Raw genomic sequence first — 24,571 nt, forward strand, 5'->3', positions numbered from 1 at the left:
TCTATGATGAGATAACTGGCTCTATGGATATGGAGAAAGCAATGGAGGTGATATACCTTGACTTTAGCAAAACTTTTGATACGGTCTCCCACAGTATTCTTCCCAGCAAGTTAAAAAAGTATGGATTGGATTAATGGACTATAAGGAGGATAGAAAGCTAGTTAGATTGTCGGGCTCAAAGGGTAGTGATCCCTCAATGTCTAGTTGATAGCTGGTATCAAGCAGAGTGCCCCAGGGGTCGGTCCTGGGGCCAGTTTTGTTCAACATCTTTTTTAATGATTTGGATGATGGGATGGATTGCACCCTCAGCAAGTTCACGGGTGACACTAAGCTGGGGGGAGAGGTAGATATGCTGGAGGGTAAGGATAGGGTCCAGAGTAACCTAGACAAATTGGAGGGTTGGGCCAAAAGAAATCTGATGAGGTTCAACAAGGACAAGTTCAGAGTCCTGCATTTAGGACAGAAGAATCCCATGCACTGCTACAGGCTGGGGACCAACTGGGTAAGTGGTAGTTCTGCAGAAAAGGACCTGGAGATTACAGTGGACAAGAAGCTAGATATGAATCAACAGTGTGCCCTTGTTGCCAAGAAGGGTAACGGCATATTGGGCTACATTAATAGGAGCATTGCCAGCAGATCAAGGGACATGATAATTCCCCTGTATTCAGCACTGGTGAAGCCACATCTGGAGTACTGCATCCAATTTTGGGCCCCCCACTACAGAAAGGATGTGAACAAATTGGGGAGAGTCCAGTGGAGGGCAATGGAAATGATTAGAGGGCTGGGGCACATGGCTTATGAGGAGAGGCTGAGGGAACTGGGCTTATTTAGTCTGCAGAAGAGAAAAGTGAGGGGGGATTTGATAGCAGCCTTCAACTACCTGAAGGGGGGTTCCAAAGAGGATGGAGCTAGGCAGTTCTCAGTGGTGGCAGATGACAGAACAAGGAGCAATGGTCTCAAGTTGCAGTGGGGAAGGTCTAGGTTGGATATTAGGAAAAACTATTTCACTCGGAGGGTGGTGAAGCACTGGAATGGGTTACCTAGGGAGGTGGTGGAATCAACATCCTTAGAGGTTTTTAAGGTTTTTTTTTTTTAAGGTTTTTAAGGCTTGACAAAGCCCTGGCTGGGATGATTTAGTTGGGGTTGGTCCTGCTTTGAGGTCTCTTCCAACCCTAATCTTCTATGATAAGAAGCTGAGGAGGAGGAATAACAGGTGAGGGGGTGGATGAGCAGGAAGAGGGGCATTGGGAGAAAGTTGCTAATGTTGGTTGGATGTATTCCTAGACATGACACATGACATACTCTTTAATTAAAGATTCATTTTAATTCCCGGAGATGCCAGGACAATACGTACATGCATATGGGCTGGAGGAGCACAGCGTGGGGCTGTATGCACATACATAAAGGGCTTGAGGAGTAGACTAGGAAGGTGGAGGGAACAGAAGAGCAGATCAACCCTGGGTGCAGAAAGATGGACAACAGCTGCCTCTGCACCTGATGGGGGCTGGCAAGCAGATCAGTGGATTAACCATGGATTCTAAAATGGTGCTGAACAGTTTGCCTTTGGTTATGCTTGCAGTTAAACCATGTTCAGCAACGTTTCAGCTGCACTCATTGCTGACCCCTGGGTAGTTTTCATAGTGTAGAGTACAGATGGCACAGTGCTTCAAGTTCAGTGCTGTGCAGGCTCACCAGTTACAGTAGGCCTAGTTGTGGTGTCACACTGCTCCATCATCACATGTTTCGGCTGACCCATATGAGGAACAATCTGTGTGCACAATCCCTGTGGTCACATATGCCATGTTATACTAAAGACCTGTTAGGGAGCAGAGCTGGCACAGAGCAAAGCATCTATTTATTGTGCCCTTATCTATTCCTTTCTCATGACCTATGCACAGATCCTTGTAGATTTGAAACATGCCTTTATTGATAGTCACACAATCTTTAATAACATTGCATAATCAGAATCTTATGCAATAGTTATTTATTACTATTCACAATATTCTTCACATGCTCCTCTCTGCAGAAATAGTTTTATTATTACTGAAAAAAAATTCCATTTTCACAATTTCAGACCAAAAGGGTAAAACAAAAATTAATGAAATAGAAAATAAATAAGTTTGACTTCCACAATGTTATACAATGTAACTTGGAAGGGATTTAATACCCTTATTCTTAAGGCTGTAAGTGCCCAATTCAACTTTATTCTTTACATTCCAATAACATCCATAATGTGCTAGTCTGACTGGGGTCCCAGGGGAGCCACAGTGAGGTCACTCAATTAGGGTAAACTGCAAAGAATGGGGCAGACAATCCCCAAAGCTAGTGGATATTCCAATATGTAGATTTACCAAACCAGCACAAACAGATTCTATAATACCTCACTGGTTACCCAGAAGCCAACAATACAGTTCCCTTAAAGCAACCCAGCCTCAGGCCTCTACCCAGACACCCAAGTCAAATATGATGAGGATAACTGAATATCTTATTCATCATAAGAAAGTTCTACCAATCCCAAAGGATCAGACACATTACCTCCCACGTTAAGAAATATTCCAGATCTTACCCAAATACACACTTACAGCCAATCCTTATTAACTAATCTAAAATTTATTAAAAAGGAAAAGAGAGAGAGTATTGGTTAAAAGATCAGTATACATACAGACATGAGTACAGTTCTGAGATCAGATTCATAGTAGAGATAGTGAGCTTTGTAGTTGCAAAGAGTTATTTCAGAAACAGTCTATACGTTATAGTCCAATGTTCATATTTCGGGTGACCCAGATGGAACTGGAGATCTCAGTCTTACAACTCAAGCTTCCCCTGGATAAAACATCAAGCAGATCTGAGATAAAAAGGATCAAGACACAAGGCTTCTTTCTACAGTTCCAGGGCTTCTCTTGACAGCTCGGAGTCCTTAGGCGAACAGTAGGCAATCATGAAGACTGTGAAATAGACCTGTTTCCTAAGCATCACTGGTAATTAGTTATAGGGATTAACATAAGGCAATTGCCTGTTTTCCACCATTCGGAAGTGATTGCAATACATTTCAAAGAAAGATGAATACAGTGATATCACTATTTATAGTTCATTTAAATGTTAAGGTTTCCTTTTGACCTCTGAATTAACAGGATACAGCATAGGCAGGGACTGTTTGATTACATTGTTAACCTCTAACAATATATATGTAAACATACAAAACACAAACATTATCTACCAATATGTCCCTAAAGGTTGAATTTGGGTCATTTATCCTGCAGGATGCTTAACCCTTTCTGGCCATGTGTCACGGCTAGGCTTTGTCCACACCCACATACAAATACACAGTCCTTGTCCCAAGCCATTAAGAAACTAACTAAATAAAGCTTTCTAAAAAGTTTCTCAACAGCTTGTGCAATTTTTCATTTTCAAGCTTCATGCTGTAATGAGTGTTTTTAATAATTATGCCTATTTCTTATATAGATCAGTAGATTTCAAAGCACTTCATCTTCATCTTTTAATGTATTTAGCCTTACCACGCCTAAATGAGGTATGGAAACATTATTATTCCCATTTTAATGGTGGGGAAACTGAAGCAGAGAGGCTAAGTGACTTGCCTAAGGAACACCAGATGTGCATGATGGAGCTGGGAACTGAACACTAGTCTCCTATACCCAGGCAAGTGCCCTAACCAGCAGACCATGGTTCCCCTCAAAGGGCAAACCACACACATAGGGAACTTTTTCAGAAAGATGACCACTCTTATTTTGGTTTCACATAGCTAAATTGCCAAGAATGTCTTGTAGATTCATGGATCCAATAAGAGACACAACAGAGGACAGATTAACATGTCTGCCCTCTGACTTCAATGGAGCTCCTAATACAAGTACTAGATTTGGCAGCAAATGTTCCCGGAAGACATATGCCAGATGTTAATCATGTTGCTTAGTGCACTACTGGCATATGCTTGGCTACTATGGTGATGAGGCTGGTATAAGAACCTGAATAAAATAGAATAGGATTGGGAAAATAGGTTGTAAATTGATTGGGACAGGGACTTATCAGTATTCAAAGCACCATGCACATGTAAGGTGCTCTAAGTAAATAATATTCTAACTTAAAAAAAAGAGAGAGTTGTCCTCATTCTTTCCCTTTGCACTTATATACTTCTGAAATTAGGCTCCGTTCTGGATTCTAAATTGAAATGAAAATGTAGATGCAAAAACTGAATTGTCCTTATGTTAAAAAAAATGTAGATTTAATTTATAAACTGCACAAGATATTTTAATACAGTTTCAATTTTTCTGCCTCTTGTCTCCATCTTTGGCAGTGTACTTTCAATAATCAGTATAAAAGTACTTCTATATCTTTGGCACACTTTGGTGTTAGGATAGTTCCTAACTATGGGTATATATAGCAGCTAGCATAGAATGATCTTGTCCTTGATTATGGATTTTAGACATTACTGTAATACAAATGACTAAATAAGTATTTAAAGCAGGCCTGGTAAAATGTTGGTAAATAATTCAAGTCAGATAGAAATGATAATTTGTCTCTGCATAGGACACAGCTGATACAAAAGTACTTTGGACACTGATTTTGAAAGAAGATTTAAACCAGAGGAGCTGCCAGCATGGGGCTGCCCGGCGGCTCCCTAGTCTGCTCCTTTCACCACTGCGGTTCCCAGGAGAGCCCTGCAGTTGAGGGCTCACCCAGGAACCACAGCGGTGAAAGGAGCAGAACGTGCAGCTCCTCCGGCATGGCTGTACTGCCCCTCGCCCTTCCACGCAGCTGCGTGCCTGTGTCTCCTGTCCGGGGTCTGTACAGCAGCCCCACCGGAGGACAGGGCTGGGGGTGGTACAGCTGGGCTGGAGGAGCTGCCGACATGGGGCCACCTGGTGGCCCCATGTTCTGCTCCTTTTGCTGCTTCAGCTCTGGAGAGCCCTGCAATTCAGAAGTCTCCAGTGCAGCGGGAGGAGGACAGAGCCTCCCCCACTAGGTAACATGGGTTGGATCATGGGGAGGGGAGGAGAAGAGCATGGGGCCCCGAGCTAGGGGTGGGGCAGGGTCACGTGAGGTCATATGCCTGTAAATGTTTTGAAATGCTCTAAACCCTACTGTAACAGCATATGTGTGTGCATGTGCTCAAGTTCTAATAAAAAGTAGTTTTAGGTGAAAGCACTTTTGCTTGTGCCAATTATTTATCAGAAGGATGAGTTCTGCCCCCATTGATTTATTCCTGACACTGCCTGGAGAGAAACAGTAAAATTACCACTGCTTTGGGTTCTGAAAACCCTGGGTAACAGATCTGGGCTGTAGCCCCTTCAGGGGAAAGTTGAAGCACACTGATAGGACTTTGGGGAAACTTACAATGACCTGTCCTGTGGGGTAAATAGGATTTCTTAATCCAGATCAAGAAAGGAAACCCAATGGAGAAGTGTGATTTACCCTAGACACCACAATCACACTCTTCATTAACAAGCCCTTGATAGGATAACCACATAGCAGAAGAGCAGGAGTTATCAGCCTTAATGGACTATGAAATAAAGGGAGAAGTACAGAAAAACGGTCTCATTTAAACATGTGTGTGAAGACAAAATCTCAGTCTCGTAATCCTCTGAGAGCAACACTATTGATGTTTAGGAGACCCAAAGCTTCAAGGAGCATGAAAATTCCATGGAAAGTGAGAAATTATGGTACATGCCCTTAGGACCAGAGATATCACCACACCAAACATTTATAAAATACAAAACTGACTTGTCCAAGGTCACTCTGCAAGTTGGAATTTAGTGGCCATGGTGTGGAGTATGGTGACAATTGTTAAGTCATGGTACCCATGAACGTATTAAGAGTACATGCATTACACCTAAGTGGGGTGAAACAGCAGCAGTTGAAATGCTAAAATTGGTTTAAGAGGAATAAACTTTACCTCACAAACAATTAATTTGGTGCCCTATCCCTAGGATTCATTGCCACCAATGATAAGGGAAAGGGGTGACTCTGAGGCTGCATATCAAGGCCATTGCAAAGAAGCTAAATGAATTCTTTGCATTGGCATTCTTTTTAGGTGACAAATCTGAGGAACTGTCCCAGGTTGAGGTATCAATAAAGGAGATTCTGGAACAAACTGATACATTAAACAATGATAATTCACTAGGACCAGAGACAGGGCCGGCTCTACTGTTTTCGCCGCCCCAAGCAGCTTGCCGAATTGCCGCCGGACGGCGGAGGCAGTCCATGTGCCGTTAGTGCAGCTTGCGTGTTTCCGCGGCGGTGGCAATTCGGTGGCAGCTTCTATCTTCAGCCAGCTGAACAGGACAGATGAACATAGAAGCTGCTGCCAAACTGCGCCGCCGCGGAAATGCGCGAACCGCCCTAAGGGTGCATGGACTGCCCTCGCCATCCGGCGGCAATTCGGGGCGCTGCTTGGGGGCAAAAAACACACGGACTGCTGCCCCTTGCAGATTGCCGCCCTAAGCACCTGCTTGGAATGCTGCTGCCTGGAGCCAGCCCTGACCAGAGACAATTAATGCCAGATTCTGAAAGAACTCAAATATTAAATTGCAGAACTACTAGCTGTGGTATTTAACCTATCACTTAAATCAGCCTCTGTACCAGATGAGTAGATAGTAGCTACTGTAATGCTGATTTTTTAAAAAGTCTCCAGAGGTGATCCTAGCAGTTACAGTCTGGTAAACCTCACTTCAGTAGCAGGGATATTGTTTGAAAGTATAGCAAAGAACAGAATGATCAGAAACATAGATAAATAATGTTAGGAAAGAATCAACATGACTTTTGTAACGGGAAAATCATGCCTCACCAATCTATCAGAATTCTTTGAAGTGTCAATTAGGGTGACCAAACATCCCAATATTATCAGGACTGTCCCAGCATCAGGGTCATTGTCCCTGTGCAACTGCCCACAATATGCAACAATATCCCGCCCAGAAAAAGTGTCTATTTTTCACACTTGCTATCTGGTCACCCCAGTGTCAACAAGCATGTGGACAAAGATGAAGCAGTGCATATAATGCACTTGGACTTTCAGATAGCCTTTGACAAGGTTCCTCACCAAAGGCTCTTAAGCAAAGTAAGCAGCCATGGAATAAGAGGGAAGGTCATCTTGTGGATCAGTAACTGTTTAAAAGCTAGGAAACAAAGAGTAGGAATAAATGGTCAGTTTTCACAATGGTTAGAGGTAAATAGCGGTGTCCTCCAAGGACCTGTACTTGGACCTATGCTGTTCAACACATTCATAAATGATCCTGGGAAAAGGGAGTGACCAGTGAGGTGGCAAAGTATGCAGACAAAACAAAATTACTCAAGACAGTTATCTCCAAAGATGTCTGCACAGAGTTACAAAGGGATCTCAAAAAAATAGGTGATTGGGCAACAAAATGGCAGATGAAATTCAATGTTGATAAACGCAAAGTAATGCACATTGGAAAACATAATCCCAACTATACAAAGAAAACGTTGGGGGGGTCTAAATTAGCTGTTACCACTCAAGGAAGAGATCTTGGAGTCATCATGGATTGTTCTCTGAAAATATCCACTCAATGTGCAGCAGCAATCTAAAAAGCTAACAGAATGTCAGGAACAATTATGAAATAAATAAATGATAAGTCAGAAAATACCATAATGCCACTATATAAATACATGGTAAGCTCAAACCTTGACTATTGTGTGCAGTTCTGGTCACTCCATCTCAAAAAAGATACATTAGAATTGGAAAAGATGCAGGAAAGGGCAACAAAAATGATTATGGGTATGAAACAAGCTTCCATATGAAGAGAGATTAAAAAGACTGAGGCTGTTCATCTTAGAAAAGAGATGACGAAGAGGAAATACAATAGAAGTCTATAAAATTGGGAATGGTGTGGAGAACTCACTGAACTCCCATGCCCTCTTCCAACACCCCCTCCCTGTTCCCTAACCGCGCACTGCCTGGGGCTGGGGCTGGTGCCACGGGGCCCAACTCACCGGGCTGGGCCCGAGCCGCTTAGCCGGGCCTGGGACCCAGGCCAGGACCAGTGCCGCTCGGCTGGGCCTGGGACCGGCGCCGCAGGTCCCGAGCCAGGCCGGAGCCACTCGTCCGGGACTGGGACCGGCGCCGCAGGTCCCGACTCCCCGAGCCGGAGCTGCTCAGCTGGGACCAGTGCTGTGGGGCCCGAGCTGGGCCAGAGCCACTGGGGCCAGAACTGGGGGGGCTTGGCCGGAACTGGGCTGGGGCGCTTGGCCGGGGCCAGGCCAGGGCCAGGGAGAGCCGCTCAGCCGGAGCTGGACTGGGCCACGCCATGCCTCCCTAGAGCCCTCCTCACGCCCCCCTGCCCCAGCTTACCCACCTGCTGCTTGTTTCAGGCTTCCCGCGAACATCTGATTCACGGAAAGCAGGGGAGTGGGAGGAGAAGGAGGGCGGAGCGTTCAGGGGAGGAGGGGGATGTGAGCTGGGGCTAGGGTGGACAGCTGCCTGAGCTTTTGTTAAATTTAAAAGCTTTTTTTAGAACAACCGGTTCTAAAAGGGCTTCTAAACTTAACAACCAGTTCCTGTGAACCAGTGCGAACCAGCTCCAGCTCACCACTGGGTCCCTCCCCCGGCTCCACCTGCTGCCCCCGTGCGCTTCCCCTGGATCATCTCCCAGCCCCGCCTGCCGCCCCCAGGTGATTTAAAAGGGCCCAGGGGCCACCACTGCCAGCGCAGTGAGGCTAAGGCGGCTTCCTGCCCACCCTCGCTCCGCACCACTCCTGGAAGCGGCCAGCATATCCCTGCAGCCCCGGGGTGGGGGTGTCTCTGCATGCTGCCTCCGCACCCCCTCCTACACCTCAACTCTCTCCCAGAGCCTGGGGCGGGGGGGGGGGGGAGGAGGCAGGACTTGGGCTCATTCTGGGCACCACCAAAAATTATACAAACCTGCCACCACTGCCAGGAACCCCTCAGCACTGAACACCCTTCCACAAGACATGGCCACCCTGACTCCTCCAGCCCATGCACTCCCCCCCGCCAACTCCACACCCCATTCCTTGCACACACCCCACAGCCCATACCCACTCCCCATTCCTACCCCCACACCCTGCCCGTACCCCTCCTCAGCCCCATGCCTCGCACACCCCCCGCCCACACCAACTCCAAGCAGCCACCACGCCCCCAACTCTCGCCCTCACACACTGGACTGGACTAGACAGCTCCCCTCGCCCCTCCCGCCCGTCACAAGGTTTCTCCAGCCAATCCCCGCGGCGGGGCAGTGACGTATACACAAGGACAGTAACTCCGCCCCTCCGTCGGTCGCGGAAAGGAGACCTCCAGTATCCCAACAATCCCCGCGCAATAACAGTGACTGAGGAGGCCGTGGCGCAGGCGCAGGGGCTGCGATGGCGGAGCTGGCGATCGGGCAGCACTGCGGGGTGGAGCACTGCGGCCAGCTGGGTCGGTGAGGGGCACTCGGGGCTCGGATGTTTTCCTAGTTCATTGTCCGCAGGAAGCACTTCCGCGTGGGCGGTGCGGCGAGCACGGGCTGTCTGGGGCTGGGCTGGGCTGGGCTCAGGAGGCGGGACACGCCGCAGAGGGGCGGGGCTTGTGAGTCGGAGGCGGGAAAGGGGCGGGGCCTGTCTCTGAAAGTGGGCGTGGGACCAACTCCGAGGGGCGTGGCGTGAGCAGTGGGCGTGATCACGTGCGAGCCGCTGACCCTTGTTGGCCCACCTGGCTCGGCTCAGCCACGCTCCCACCCTGTGAGCCCCTCCCCCCCATACCCAGAACAGGCCAGTCGGGCTGCTGGGTCTGAGGCCATCCTCCCTCAGCCCGCAGTCACTTTCAAGGGCAATCTAATGAGCCTGGAGTTTGTCTGTCTGTCTGCGTGAGGTGCTGCGGTGGCTGCCTCCAGGAAACCCTAGTGAGGGGGCAGCGAGATAACAGGAACAGGGCTGAAGTAGTGTGTGAGTTAAAACCATAGAATATCAGGGTTGGAAGGGACCTCAGGAGGTCATATAGTCCAACCCCCTGCTCAAAGCAGGACCAATCACCAGACTGATTTTTGCCCCAGATCCCTAAATGCCCCCTTCACAACCCTGTGTTTAGCAAGCCAATGCTCAAACCACTGAGCTATCCCACAACCTGCCTGCCTGTGTCCACAAGAGGTTGAGGCTCCTTGCAGCTAAGTTGCCAGTGTCAGCATGCAAAGGAATTTTTTTTGGAGAAACATGATTAAAGCATGTTACAATTAAAGGGTAGCATCTGAAGCATCATTAAGGAAAGGATGCCTTCACTGGATATAGTTTTTGTTTCATTTACCAGAATGTTTTTAACAGCTGACAGAATTTCCAGTCTCATTTGATGGGGATTAGAGCAGGTGCACTGAATTGTGTAGTGGGCCAGAAAAAAAACAGTTTACCTTTGCAGATTCATTGTTAATGGGGCTGATGGCCCTTTCCCCATTCCTCCTGGTCTGGCACTTTGAAATCAATGCCATTTCAGTGCCTAATGAGATGTGTAATAGTACCACACAAGTTAGGAGAGCCATAGAGAGCTTTTTGGCCGCACTTTCTGCATTTTTTTTTAGAGCTGTGGTACTTACGTATGTTTTGTTTACACCAGCATTTTTTGGGAAAACTCTCATTGTTGCTGTGTTAGTGTAGATGGGGCTCAGATGTTTTCCTATCTCATTGTCTAGCTTTGTTCTGAGCTGTGTTAGGTGACACATTTGTAAAAACATCTACCTCTGTCTGCTCTAGTGCTACCACCATTGGAGCTGATGTGGTATAGTGGTAGTGCAAAACTGGGAGATTTTCTGAAAAATGCTAGTTCAGGAATAGCTATAAAGACAGCATAAGCTGTGAAGAGAGGTACAGTCTTGTTAAAGGTTGGCAAAAGGTCAATTTGCAAATACCAGATTTCATGGGTAATGTATATAATAAGACCTTGCATTCCTATAGCACCTTTCATCAAAAGTTCTCATAATGCTTTACAAAGATAATTAGGGAAACATCACACCTCTGTATTATGAAATCACATTTGCGGATGTGGAAACTGATAAATAGAAAGATATGGGGTGCAGTTGTGCAACCCTTATTCATGTTGTAATCATTTACTAATACGAATAGTCTTGTTGAAGTCAGTGAGACTACTTTCTTGAGTAAGTGCTCATCATTATGAGTAAAGGTCACACTGGACTAAGTGACTTGCCTGAGTTTATACAGGAAGTTAGCAGTAGAATCAGGAATAGAGCCCAGTAAACTGGACTGATGCCCAATACCATGGCCTAAGTACTAGACATGGTTTCATCCCTGTAAAAAATAAAGCATTCATATATGACTGATTGCACCAGTCATTCTACATAATAGCTTAAATATCTAGATTTGCCACAGAATTAAGGGATGAATATATATCAAAAGATGAGATTGGTTTGTGCATCACCTTATAATAGTTGTACAAAAACAAAGATTCCCCCTTGTACTCCATCAAACTGTAACTGGGGTATTGATCAGGGTGATCTTGTCATAAATTATAAATTGGCTGACACTGATAAAATACAGCTTGCTTTTTTGTACAGAAGTACACTTCAAATTCCTACTCCTAGAATATACATGAATGCACTTCATTTTACCTCTTATTTTTTTAGTAGCAGTAGCAAACTAGAGTATACTGTGCACGTTTTAAGATGTGCTACAAAAAAACCAACAACATTGTTAAGTAGATTTAACTTTTTAAAGTCTTTTTGAGTCTGCAGAATTAGCAAATTAGACTTGGTCCAATTTCTTAAATATTAATGCAGGCGCTGTATGAAGGGCTGAATGTAAATTGGTTTGAATGCTTTGGTAGGGAAGACATTTTTGCGTTTATTTCTTATGGGCATTGGTAGTTAACCTTATAAATATTTAGATTAAAATCTATTAGCTAAATAATTACCTTAGCTAATTAAAAAACCCCTCTCTTTTGGTTTCAGATTTTCTGCCCTTTGTATGTGATGGCTGTTCAGGAGTTTTTTGGTAAGACATCATATAATGTATGATCTTAGACACTTAAACTTGAATCCAACTACCAAAAAGGAAATGTTACAGTATTTTAAGCTGAATAGAAAAATCAAGGAGGGTGTCACTGTTGATTTAATAAAAAAAAGGAGATAAGTTATTTGTAGCATAAATTCAGGAAAAGATATCATGAATTCTTATTACTGTCCTATTTTATTTCTCTGGGTCTTTTGTGAATGAGTGCAGTTAGACAAAGAAGATGGCCATACTTCATAGGGCATATTTGGTCTTCAGCTTGTGCTTTTGGTACCTCCGATTTAAGTCAACAGGAAGACTATTTTTGTACGCAGCCAGATCAAAACAGAGCTGTCTCACTTAGAGTTCCCTATGTTGGAGTTAAAATTCTTGGAATGCATACTATAAATTTAGCTCTTTTCTTTCCCAATTAAGTTGTCAGATAAAGCAGCTCACTGCTTATAGGCTTCTTATTGCTTTCTGGTAATATATGGTCAAACAAACTCGTTTAACTTTCTGCTTCCAGTTCTGAGAATCTTGATAAATAAATTTCTGTATATATATTTGATGTGACACTCAAATTAGATTAGATTCTGATGTTAGTCTTCCTCAGTCTCTCCTGTTGAAGATGTTCTACTTTGGATAAATAATTAAATAGTCATTGGGTCAGAGAGAGGAAGTGTGAATGTCTCTCTAGCCTGGTAATTAGAGCACCCATCTGGAAGATGAGAGACCCAGGGTCCAGAACCTCTGCTTTGTTGACTGGGTCTGCCACATCCTGGGTGAGGGCTCTAGCCACTGGGCTGAAAGTTATAAGGGAGGCACATACCTCCAGCCTCCTTCCTGGATTTTGAATGTGTCTCAGGCTGGTAGGCATGCTCGGAGCATGCTTACCGGATTGGACTATGTGAGAAAGATAGGTGCTCCTCCATTACCCCCCGTTTGTGGATTGCGCTGGGGTTTAGGGATGAGATTGGATGCACATGTCGAGAGGCAGAAACTTAGGCAGCCAGGGAACTTTTACAGCAAAAATGTAGGTGCTGAGTGAGTTTACGGTTAGGCAGTAGCTGAGTGGGGTTTTATAGATCACTGAGGGGCTTAAAACTGGGACTAGATCTGGGACTTAGCCAGGTAAGTTGATTTGTGGATCTGGGCCTTAGTTTTAAGCATGTGAGTAGCCCCTTTCACTAAAAGTACTTTGCTGAATTGGGGCCTAATTTTTTGAGAACTAAACCTTCATATGCTGTCAAGAGCAATATGACACTTTTAGTTTTAAAACCAATCCCCTTGGTGATAAAAATCTGTATGCTGGTACAAGTTTTGTAAGAGAATGGTGGTTATTAAGTTGAAATTTGATCATGATGAAAGCCATGCTACATTACAACTTATCAAACACTTATGTGGGCTCATGTTTTCTTTTTGCTTTTTTGAAATTTGGATAATGATGGGGACTTTTTTTCTTTTAACTCTAAGCCTTCATCATAGAAGCCGGGATTCTCATGGCTGTTCTGAGGTAAGTTGATAATTTGTGATTTCTTTGCAAGACATCAAAACCCCACAAAACCTGGTTATTGAGGACGTTCAATTCACATAGCTGCAAGTGGAGAACTTTTGTGTTTGTTTGTTTAAAGCTTGCGGGTCTCCCTTAAAGCACTCTAAGTTAATTTACTGTTTTTCTGTAATGTCAGAATCAAAGCACTAAAGCAAGTTGGATAAGGATGCAAGTTTTTTTTTCATTACATATGTGTATTTACACTGCATGTTTCTTAATAATGTTTAGGTGAATATAAGAAGCGAGAGCATGAAATCGGACGAACATCTATCTTACCCATGCACTTATAAGGGCTGCAATGGAAAAGAGCTTTTACCAGTTTTATGCCCCTACTGCAAGAAACAGTTTTGCTTAAGGTGAGCAGAGCAAAGCGTTGAAACACCTATGCTCCGTTGTTAACATATGGAACATCTAATGAGAGTTTGCTGTTCTATTGTTTATAGACACCGTCATCAGTCAGACCATGAGTGTGAGAAACTGGATACCCCTAAACCTCGCATGGCTGCTACCCAGAAGCTAGTTAAAGATATTATAGGCAAGTACCATAGGATATTTATTGTATTACACCTCTACCCCGATATAATGCTGTCCTTGGGAGCCAAAAAATCTTACTGCATTATAGGTGAAACCGCGTTATATCGAACTTGCTTTGAGCAGCCGGAGTGCGCAGCCCGCCCCCCTCCCCTCCCCCCCCGGAGTGCTGCTTTACCACGTTATACCCGAATTCATGTTATATCGGGTATAGCGGGGTAGAGGCGTATTTTCTTCAGTGGGCTGTTTGAGCTTTTGTTTTAGTCTAGAGGTCCAAGCTTGTCAAAAGAATGAAGGTACCTTGACTGGATAACGCCTGCCTGTGAGTGCCTACGTATAGCCCTGCTCCTATATTTGGAGACATTATACAGTATGTCAGATGTCCCTAAAGTGTGCCCTGAAATCCAGATGTGGCCCAGGCTGCCCTTTCCCTGCAAATAGAGGATGAGGACAAAGCTGAGGGAGATTGGATTTTATTGCTAATCAAGTCTAAATAGCAGTTTCTGTTGCAATGAAAGGTAAGTATTGTGATTATGTGGATTAGTAAAAATATTAGGTAAAAATATATGCAGATTGGGTGCAAACCTTAGGCTGCTGGCATGTTGCCCGGGCAGCCCTCAGTAGCGAAGTTTGGCCACAGAGTGGGCACTTTTATGGCCCTGTGGGCTAGACCTACACTAAGGAGCACTGCCAGACATGGGTCCCCTGGCCACGTTATGTTTGTGTAGTGGAAGGGCTGGAATAGAACCTCAGGGATGTTGTGGTGAAGCACATTTAGAAGCATCACTTTCTACATCTGTTCAGCTCATGTAGCTTATGCTCCCCAGTGCTGCTCTGCAGCCACAGATCAGTGCAGAGGACGTGATCTCTTTCTGCTCCACCCCAGCACATTTCTCTGGCCCAGTTACTAATAGGGCTGTCGATTAATCGCAGTTAACTCACACAATTAACTCAAAAAATTAATCGTAATTAAAAAAATTAATTGCAGTTCTAATTGCTCTGTTAAACAATAGAATACCAACTGAAAATTATTAAATATTTTGGATGTTTTTCTACGTTTTCATATATATTAATTTCAACTACAACACAGAATACAAAGCGTATATTATTTTTATTACAAATATTTGCACTGTAAAAATGATAAACAAATAGTATTTTTCAATTCACCTCATACAAGTACTGCAGTGCAATCTCTGTGGTGAGAGTGCAACATACAAATGTAGATTTTTTTTGTGTGTGTTAAATAACTGCACTCCAGAACAAAACAATGTAAAACTTTAGATCATACAAGTCCACTCAGTCCTACTTCTTGTTCAGCCAATCGCGAACATAAACAAGTTTGTTTATATTTACAGGAGATAATGCTGTCTTCTTATTTAGTGTCACCAGAAAGTGAGAACTGGCATTTGCAAGGCATTTTTGTAGCGGGCATTGCAAGGTATTTATGTGCCACATAAGCTAAACGTTTGTTTGCCTCTTCATGCTTCGGCCACCATTCCAGAGGACATACTTCCATGCTGATGACGCTAATTTAAAAAAAATGAGTTAATTAAATTTGTGATAGAACTTATTGGGGGAGAATATTATGTCCCCTGCTCTGTTTTACCTGCATTCTGCCATATATTCCATGTTATAGCAGTCTCGGATGATGACCCCAGCATATGTTCATTTTAAGAATACATTCACTGCAGATTTGACAAAACATAAGGAAGGTACCGATGTGAGATTTCTAAGGAAATGTTTTCTAAAGCACTTGACCCAAGGTTTAAGAATCTGAAGTGCCTTCCAAAATCTGAGAGGGACGAGGTGTGGAGCTTGCGTTCAGAAGTCTGAAAAGAGCAACATTCCGATGTGGAAATTACAGAACCCGAACTACCAAAAAAGAAAATCAGTTTTCCGCTAGTGGCACCTGACTCCAAGGATGAAAATGATGTGTGTAAGTCCACACTGCTTTCAGTTGTTATCGAGCAGAACCCGTCATCATGGACGCACGTCTTCTGGAATGGTGGTTGAAGCATGAAGGGACATATGAATCTTTAGTGCATCTGGCATGAAAATATCTAGCGATACCGGTTACGGTGCCATGCAAACCTCAGTTCTTACTTTTAGGTGACATTGTAAACAAGAAGCAGACAGCATTATCTCCTGCAAATGTAAACAAACTTGTTTGTCTGAGAGATTGGATGAATGAAAAGTAGGACTGAGTGGACTTGCAGGCTCTAAAATTGTACATTGTTTTGGAGTGCAGTTATGTAATCAAAAAACCCCTACATTTCTATGTTGCACTTTCATGACAGAGATTGTACTACAGTACTTGTAAGAGGAGAAATGAAAAATACAATTTCTTTCATCATTTTTACAGTGCAAATACTTGTAATCAAAAATAAATATAAAGTGAGCACTGTACACTTTCTATTCTCTGTTGTAATTGAAATCAATATATTTGAAAATGTAGAAAACATCCAAAAATATTTAAATAAATGCTATTCTATTATTGTTTAACAGTGTGATTAATCGTGATTAATTTTTTTAATCACTTGACTGCCCTAGTTACTAATTCCAGTAGGACTGGCCAGACTCCCTAGTACTCAGAGTACCAGCAACTCTATGATGGTTGCCCGGATGCATGGAAGAGAAGGGGATCCACTCACAAAGGGTATGTCTCAAACTTAGGGGACAGGTGGGCTTGAGAGTCTGAGCTGTAGTCCGAGCTGCCATGCCCATTCCGCTATTTTAGTGTGCTAGCTCAAGCCCTGCTATCATGAGTCTGTCTACCTTGACTGGGAGGCTCGCCCCCGCTGCAGTGTGGGCACACCCATAGAGGCAGATCTAAATTATTCCACTGCACTGAACTCTAAACATGACAATAGACACAATGGTAATTTCATTTGTAACAGAGTGAAAGAAAACGTAACTTGCAGTAACATTCAGAAATAATATTTCCCTCAGATTCTAAAAAGGAGGAGGCAGTAAGAAGCAAAAGACGGAAAGGAGCAAAAAACAGTGAAACAGCGGCAAAGGTAGCACTAATGAAACTGAAAATGCACGCGTGTGGGGATAAGTCCTTGCCACAGGTCAGTCATACGCAGTTGCCTTCAAACCGCATCCATGTTTCTGATTTACTCTGTTTATTTAAGGATATAAACAGATTTCTAGACTGTTGTTAATTTTACTCTCTCATTTAGAGTAAAACAATATTAAAAAAAAAAAAAAGTATTCTGTTTACTTATTTTTGTTTCTGAACTAGCCCCTGAAAACACAATCATTTACACTCACGCGTAACTTCACACACTGGAGTAGTCCTATTAAACTCAGCCGAGTACTCGTGTGTAAAATTCAGCATATGCAGGGGCAGGGCCTGAATCTCCTGTCTGAAAGCAAATCCTCTTATATTGTGCGTGAGAGAGAAAATGAACTTGTAGTTTTCTATTTAAACAGCAAATTAATCTGGGACACTAACCATGAACAAACTGCAATCCAAAAGAAGGCCTGGTCTACACCACTAAGGGCTATGAAAAATGTTGTGCCCTGTGTGACACAGTTAGTTCAGCTTAATCCCCACTGTAGACGTAATTGACTTAGCTACTGCCTCTCAGAGAGATGGATTACTTACATTGATAGAAAACCCCTTCCAACAATGAAGGAAGCATCTATGCTACAGCGGCACAGCTGCAGTACCATAGCTGTGCCGCTGAAGCATAGACATGACCTAAGTCTTAACGCCCATAACCCCTGAGAGAGGTTCACAATTGAAGCACTGCCTGCCCTCTCATGTGGATGCAGTGACCCTGGTTGTGCATAGAGGGTGCAATTTACATATCTTTGTGCCAGACTGGAGAAATCTAGCTCATACTTGACCTGAACTTTGAGTGATAAAACAAGATTTGTTCATACTTGTGCTACAGTTTAGCTGAGCTACATATTTCACCATAGTCAAGGTCAGCAGCATCCATTACTTCACAGATTCTTCATTGTTTCTCCCTATGATCATTCAGAACAACAGCTCCATTTTTTTTCCAAACCAGGGTGATTTTTAGTTTGTAAATGTCTTTCTGTTTCCCTCTTGCAGGATTTCATTCTAGATCAATTTGTAATTTTATATATTGGCCATATCATATACAATGCATTTCATCATTTATACTATTAGGCTTTGTCTTGTTTTACATTTAATTACTGTAAAACAAATGTAGCTCTTCCCTCTCTGAATCCTATTATGACTTTTTCTCTACTACAAATCTCCACATGCTTGGAGTACAAATTAAACATTCCTGTTTAGGTAGCAATCTTAATGTGAAGTCCTTGCTTGCTGCACAATCCTTAGATTATGCCATTTTAATAGATGTACGAATGGAGACAGTGATTAACATCTTGAGATGCAGGAGGAAACATAATGAGTTTAGGTTTTTTTTGTTATAAGGCAATTAAATTGCTGCTCCCTAACTCTAAAGATTGTAACCCACAGCACAAATGGCTCTATGTTAATTCCTTTCATTATTCATTTGCTTAACTGGAGTTTAATTGTTTAATCATGGAGAATAGTGATAATCTATCACAGATGCAATTAAGCTCCAACCCACAATTCTCCTCTCTTTTCAGTTCCCTTCTCAGTCTCTCTTCCCAGCCCTCATTCTGTGCTATTCTCCCCAACTGTCTCTTCAGCTTAGTGACAGATGTCCCTTGGATCCCTCTCTGCTGCATCACTTCTCACAGCTGGAAAGTTGGTCTAGTTAAGCCCTCAAGTTTTTCTTGTCGAACCCTTTCTAAATTTGTAGGTTTTTTCTAGATTGTTTCCCACGATATGTCTTGACTTCACAATAAACTCAAGTTACTCCTCTTGAGTTTGCCTGGCTTGAGTGAAAGTAGCCAGATTGTGAAATAACAGTCAAGTTGCTTTGTCTGCCCTGGCATTGTACTCACTCAGGTGTTGCAGTGAGACTTATGGAGGCACATCTCATGGTTTAGTATTACTGTATGAATTCTGTCCCAGTGAATTGTGAGAGAACTTGTCTGTCCTTTCTGGGCACACAGTGGGAATTGTGGGAAAGCATTGGAGGACTATCGGCAGTAGAGTGGCACTATCCTGCATCCAACTATAGAGTGGTCATGTTAGTAGGTTATGAGTTGCGCTTGTTTGAGTTTCAGCCTATGTCCCGTTGGGCCAGGTAACTTGAGTTAAAAACACCACCACACTTGAGTTAAAGGTTTTTGTGTGTGGATGGAATTCAGGGTTAGGGTCAGTGCTCAAGTCATTACTTGAGTTAACTGCAGTGAAGACAAGCCCACAGACTTAGGTGTGGTGTGGGTGGGGAGGTATGAATTCTTTCTAGGGGAAACCCAAGTAAAACCAATGAAAAGAAGAAATATTTTTTATCTTGCTTACTTGCTTTCAGCTGGCACCTGGCAAAGGTGAACCTATCTATTGTGTTTATAGAACATAAAATAGAAGTTGATGAAACCAGGGAAACAAGTATGAAGGGGAAACAAACCAGAAAAAAACAGGTTGTCCCTACTTCATATTTAAAATATGCATCTTTTAGGCAATAAAGATTGTAATAGTACCCTCTCTTATAAATGCTTCAGTCATGGGGAAGGCCACAAAGCTTTTCGTACCTTCAGGGGGGAGGATGAAGGTTGAGAAGCTGGCCTTGACAAAAGTGCTGGCAGGCACCTCTGATATCACTGATTGCTCTTTATCATCAGAGCTCAACACATCGGCTCCCCAGTCTACATGACTACCAGCAGCCTTCTGTTTGCTTTCCAGCTTGGGACTTCCACAGTATTGTGACATATCGTATTCCTGACACACACCAGCACGGGAGCCCAACCAGCATTCTCTTTAAACTACCTTCTTCCTCTTCAAAGCGATCATTATTGTCTTGATAGCCAGGGCAGGGACTTTCTCTTCATAGGTATTTGTAACCACATCTAGCACAATGGGAGCTTAATCTCGACTGAGGCCTGTGGAGAGTACTGCAGTATAAAGTGATTAATAATAATTAATAATGTACATGTCAGCCTAATTCTCTTTAGACCAGCAAAATTAATTGATGTGTGTTTGTGCTTGTTCGTTTCTCCTGAGTGCATGTTTCTCTGTTTCTTACTGTAGACAGAAAGAATTTACTTTCAAGTGTTTTTACCTAAGGGAAGCAAGGAGAAGAGCAAACCCATGTTCTTTTGCAGTAAGTGGAGTATTGGCAAAGTAGTAGATTTTGCAGCTTGCTTAGCAGACCTTAAAAATGACAACAACAAATCAACAGCCAAGGTAAATCAGTGATAGCAATTTTCATTTAATGTTATAATTTTTTTCTGTCTTTCATGCATGAATATGCATTAAAAACAAGATGTTTTTGCGGGGGGCATTTCTTGCAGAAATTAAGGCTGTGTCATACTGCATCTGGAGAAGCTTTGCCATTGGACCACACATTGGCTACTTGGCTATCCAATCAAGAGTGTCCATTATATAATGGTGGAAACATTATTCTGGAATACCTTGATAATGAAGATCAGTTTATAGAAGATACAAATTCATATTTAGAGTAGCTAATTGGTGAACTGGATGGAAACAAAGATCACCAGAAAAAACACTGAGCTAAATCCAAGCACAACTTACATTTAGAATGGGTTCAGGCCTGATTTGGCCCTCAGCCACCCAGAAGCAATTCCCACCAACTTCAGTGGGTGTTGCATCTGCATAACTGTGAGTAGAATTGAGCCCTATCTCTAAAAATAAATGTATATTTTTAATGTAGAACAGTTGTGGTTACTTGAAACAATAGTTTAACCCATTTAATAAATATTTGATGTTGGTGAATTTTAAATATTTATAAGACAGAAAGTGTTCCAGTCACAACTGGCACAGGATGCCTGTGGCAAGTAAACTAACTAATCCACCAGCTACCAAAATTCGGGAGTGGTCGATACTGCTAAAAAGAGAATGGATTGGTAAGCAGACATCACCTCTGTGATATGACTCTTTCCATTTATTTTATTCTATTGCCATTATGCAACCAAATTAAATTTTTATCTTTGGTTTTGTATTTTAAAGTATTTTTTTGTACATTACAAAGTATTGCTGAAAACAATAAATGAATTAATAATGTAAACCAGCAGAGTGAACCGTTAACTAAAGAGATAAGAAGCTGCTTATATTATTGGAGGGGACACCTGGTTTGACCTAGAGCCCTTCTTCATTCTACATCTCCCTCTTATGTGGCTAAACAGAGTGACAGCCCTACAGAACAGAACAGTCCAGTACCTTTCTAAAGCACGACAGTAATGTATTTTTTATTCTCTATTTCTTCCTTTTAAGAATGTACAGGACAGAGTTTGAAAAAAAACCACAACCCCATGTTTTACAAGCTCGTACGTGAGACAGTATTGTCCAGTGGTTAGGGAGCTAACCTACGACTTGGGAGACCTGGGCTCAAGTCCCTGCATGGTCACAGACTTCCTATGAGACCTTGGACTTAGTCTCTCTGTTCTTCAGTTTTCTATCTGTAAAAAGGAGATAATAGCATTTCCCTACATCCCAGGGGTATTATAAGGATAAATATATGGCCCCGATTACTGTAGTAATTAAGTGTCTCAGAATCTTTAATATAAGTACCAAAGACAGGCAAGTTTTCATAACATGTAAAATCCTATTTAGCTAATGATCGTAGATATTTGAGTTTAAACAGGTGTCTTCTCCCAGGCAGGGATCCATGTCCCATGCTGCACATTTAACACAATAATGTTACAGGCAGGCACTGCAGGTTTATGCAACAGAAAGCTCAGCTTTCTACATTTTCATACATATTGTATTGTGTTGTAATTGAAATCAAAGTGTATATTATCTTTTTACAAATATTTACACCGTAAAAATCATAAACAAAAGTAATAATATTTTTCAATTCACCTCATACAACCTGTAGTGCAATCTCTTTGTCGTGAAAGTGCAGCTTTCAAATGTAGATTTTCTTTTTTTTGTTTGTTACATAACGGCACTCCAAAAAAAACCCATGTAACACTTAAGAGCCTACTCAGTCCTACTTCTTGTTCAGCCAATTGCTAAGATAAACAAGTTTGTTTACATTTACAGGAGATAATGCTGCTCTCTTCTTCTTACAATGTCACCAGAAAGTGAGAACAGCCATTTGCATGGCACTTTTGTAGCCAGCATTGCAAGGTATTCACGTGCCAGATATGCTAAACATTTGTATGCCCCTTCATGCTTTGGCCACCATTCCACACCACTGTAACAACAGAGATACTCCCTGCCTCAAATAACTCAGTCAACGTGAATTGGTGGATGTGTGCAGGGTTTATGCATTGCTTGGGGTGCACTGGCGGAGCTGAGGGTACAAGGATTTGGGGTGCACCTACAGAGTTGTGGGGTGCAGGGGATTGGGATGCACCTGCAGAGCTGTGGTTGCAGGGTTGGGGTGCATAGGCTGAGCTGAGGGGGAAAAGGGTTGGGATACATTGGCAGAGCTGTGGGTGCATGAGGATTGGGGTGCAGTAGCAGAACTGGAGTGTGCCATGCCTCCCTCACCTGATCCCCCAACCTCTCTCCCCTCCCCTACCACTCATCCCCATGTAGCCCTCTGGTTTCATGAACAATAACTTAAAGCAGCCCTCTTGATAAAACCCGTACATTCTAGATCTCACAACTTCGTATTGCCTACTTCCCTGACGTATCACTTCTTCATCTACCATGAGATTTACTGGATCTATTTTGACTTTAGTAATCCACATTGTAAGGCCCAAATTGTGAGCAAGAAGCTTCTTCTCCTTGTATGGCTGTGCTGGGGCAACTCACAACAACCACCTCTGAGCTCTCCAGATTGCTTGTTCCACACAGATGCCTACTCAGACCAGTAGCTGAAAAGCCACAATCTAGCGTTAAGGGCTTGATCCTGTTTCCACTGAGGTCAGTGGCAAAACTTTCACTGGCTTCAGTAGATATAGGACTGGTCCCCAAATTCCCCATACAATGAATTATATTTATTAGTAGGGCTGTCAAGCGATTACAAAAATTAATTGTGATTAATCGCACTGTTAATAATAGAATACCATTTATTTAAATATTTTTGGTATTATAGCCGTGTTGTAATATATTGGAGCGTACAGCACACGGCTATAAGCATAGGATTTGTGAAAGGAATAGGCTATAAGCATAGGAATATTGTCATCGGCCAGGTCCAGCCTCCCATATAGGCAGCACCAGCAGGCCTTTAAACTGCCAAAAGTACACTCAACAGTCATTCTTCACTTGCTCAGCCTATTGTTGAAACACTCCTTGCTGCTGTCAAGGTGCCCCATGTATGGCTTCATAAGTCACGGCATTAAGGGGTAGGCAGGGTCTATCAGTTTCCCCTACGGTGATCTTCTGGTCCGGGAAGAAAGTCCCTGCTTGCAGCTTCCCGAACAGGCCAGTGTTCCAAAAGATGCGTGCATCATGCACTTTCCAGACCAGACTGCGTTAATGTCTGTGAAATGCCCTCAGTGATCCACAAGCACCTGGAGAACCACTGAGAAATACCTCTTCCGATTAATGTACTCGGTGGCTAGGTGGTCTGGTGCCAGAATTGGAATATGCGAGCCATCTATTGCTCCTCCCCAGTTAGGTAAGTCCATTTGTGCAAAGCCATCCACAATGTCACACATGTTGCCTAGCGTCACAGTCTTTTGGAGCAGGATGCGATTAATGGCCCTGCACACTTTTGTCAACACCAGTCCAGCGGTCGACTTTTACCACTCCGAATTGGTTAGTGACCGATCAGTAGCAGTCTGTAGTAGCCAGCTTCCACAATGCAATCCCCACGCGCTTCTCCAGTGGCAGGACAGCTCTCATTCTGGTGTCCTTGCGCCACAGCACTGGGGTGAGCTCATCACACAGTCCCATGAATGTGGCTTTCCTCATCCAAAAGTTCTGCAGCCACTGCTTGTAATCCCAGACGTGCATGACAGTGTGATCCCACCACTCAGTGCTTGTTTCCTGAGCCCAGAAGCGGCGTTCCACTGTGATCAGCACCTCCATGAATGCCACGAGCAATCTCGTGTTGTAGCTACTATAGGTGGCAAGATCAATGTCGAACTGTTCTTGCCTTTGTAGTTTAAGGAATAACTCCACTACCACTCATGATGTGTTAGTGAGAGTGAGCAGCATATTGGTCAACAGTGCGGGATCCATTCCTGCAGACTGAAGAGGCAGAGCATGCAGTACACAAACCATTGAAATATAGTGCCAAATGCAGACGGAAGCACAGGGATTGCTGGGATGCGAAACAATGCATCATGGGGCATTGGGACAGTAACCAGGATGCCCCGCAATCCCATCCACCTTCCCCCAACTCTTAGCGGCAGAAGAGGAAGAGATGCTCTGTGGGACAGCTGCCCAGAGTGCACTGCTGCAAGTGCCGCAAGTGTGAACAGGCTATTGCGCAGGCAGCTGACAGTGTGAACACACAACAGTGGTTTCCCTTCAGCAATCTCTGAGCAGTGCTGTAACTGCCGGTGCTGTAACTCTGCCAGTGTAGACATACTCTTAGA

At 43.4% G+C, this 24,571-nt stretch overlaps 1 protein-coding gene across 1 annotated transcript; it reads left to right on the forward strand.

Moving 5' to 3' along the window:
- The first annotated feature begins 9,249 nt into the window (after positions 1-9,249).
- On the forward strand, positions 9,250-21,796 carry ZFAND1 (zinc finger AN1-type containing 1). Its single transcript, XM_045008203.1, has 8 exons — positions 9,250-9,403; positions 11,916-11,958; positions 13,429-13,468; positions 13,736-13,863; positions 13,951-14,042; positions 16,988-17,112; positions 20,145-20,300; positions 20,408-21,796. Exons 1-8 carry the CDS (start codon positions 9,349-9,351, stop codon positions 20,576-20,578), a joined length of 810 nt encoding a protein of 269 aa, XP_044864138.1. The 5' UTR covers positions 9,250-9,348; the 3' UTR covers positions 20,579-21,796.
- The last annotated feature ends 2,775 nt before the right edge of the window (positions 21,797-24,571 follow it).

This window comes from Mauremys mutica, chromosome 2 (genome assembly GCF_020497125.1).
Source record: "Mauremys mutica isolate MM-2020 ecotype Southern chromosome 2, ASM2049712v1, whole genome shotgun sequence".
Classification (NCBI taxonomy): domain Eukaryota; kingdom Metazoa; phylum Chordata; order Testudines; family Geoemydidae; genus Mauremys; species Mauremys mutica.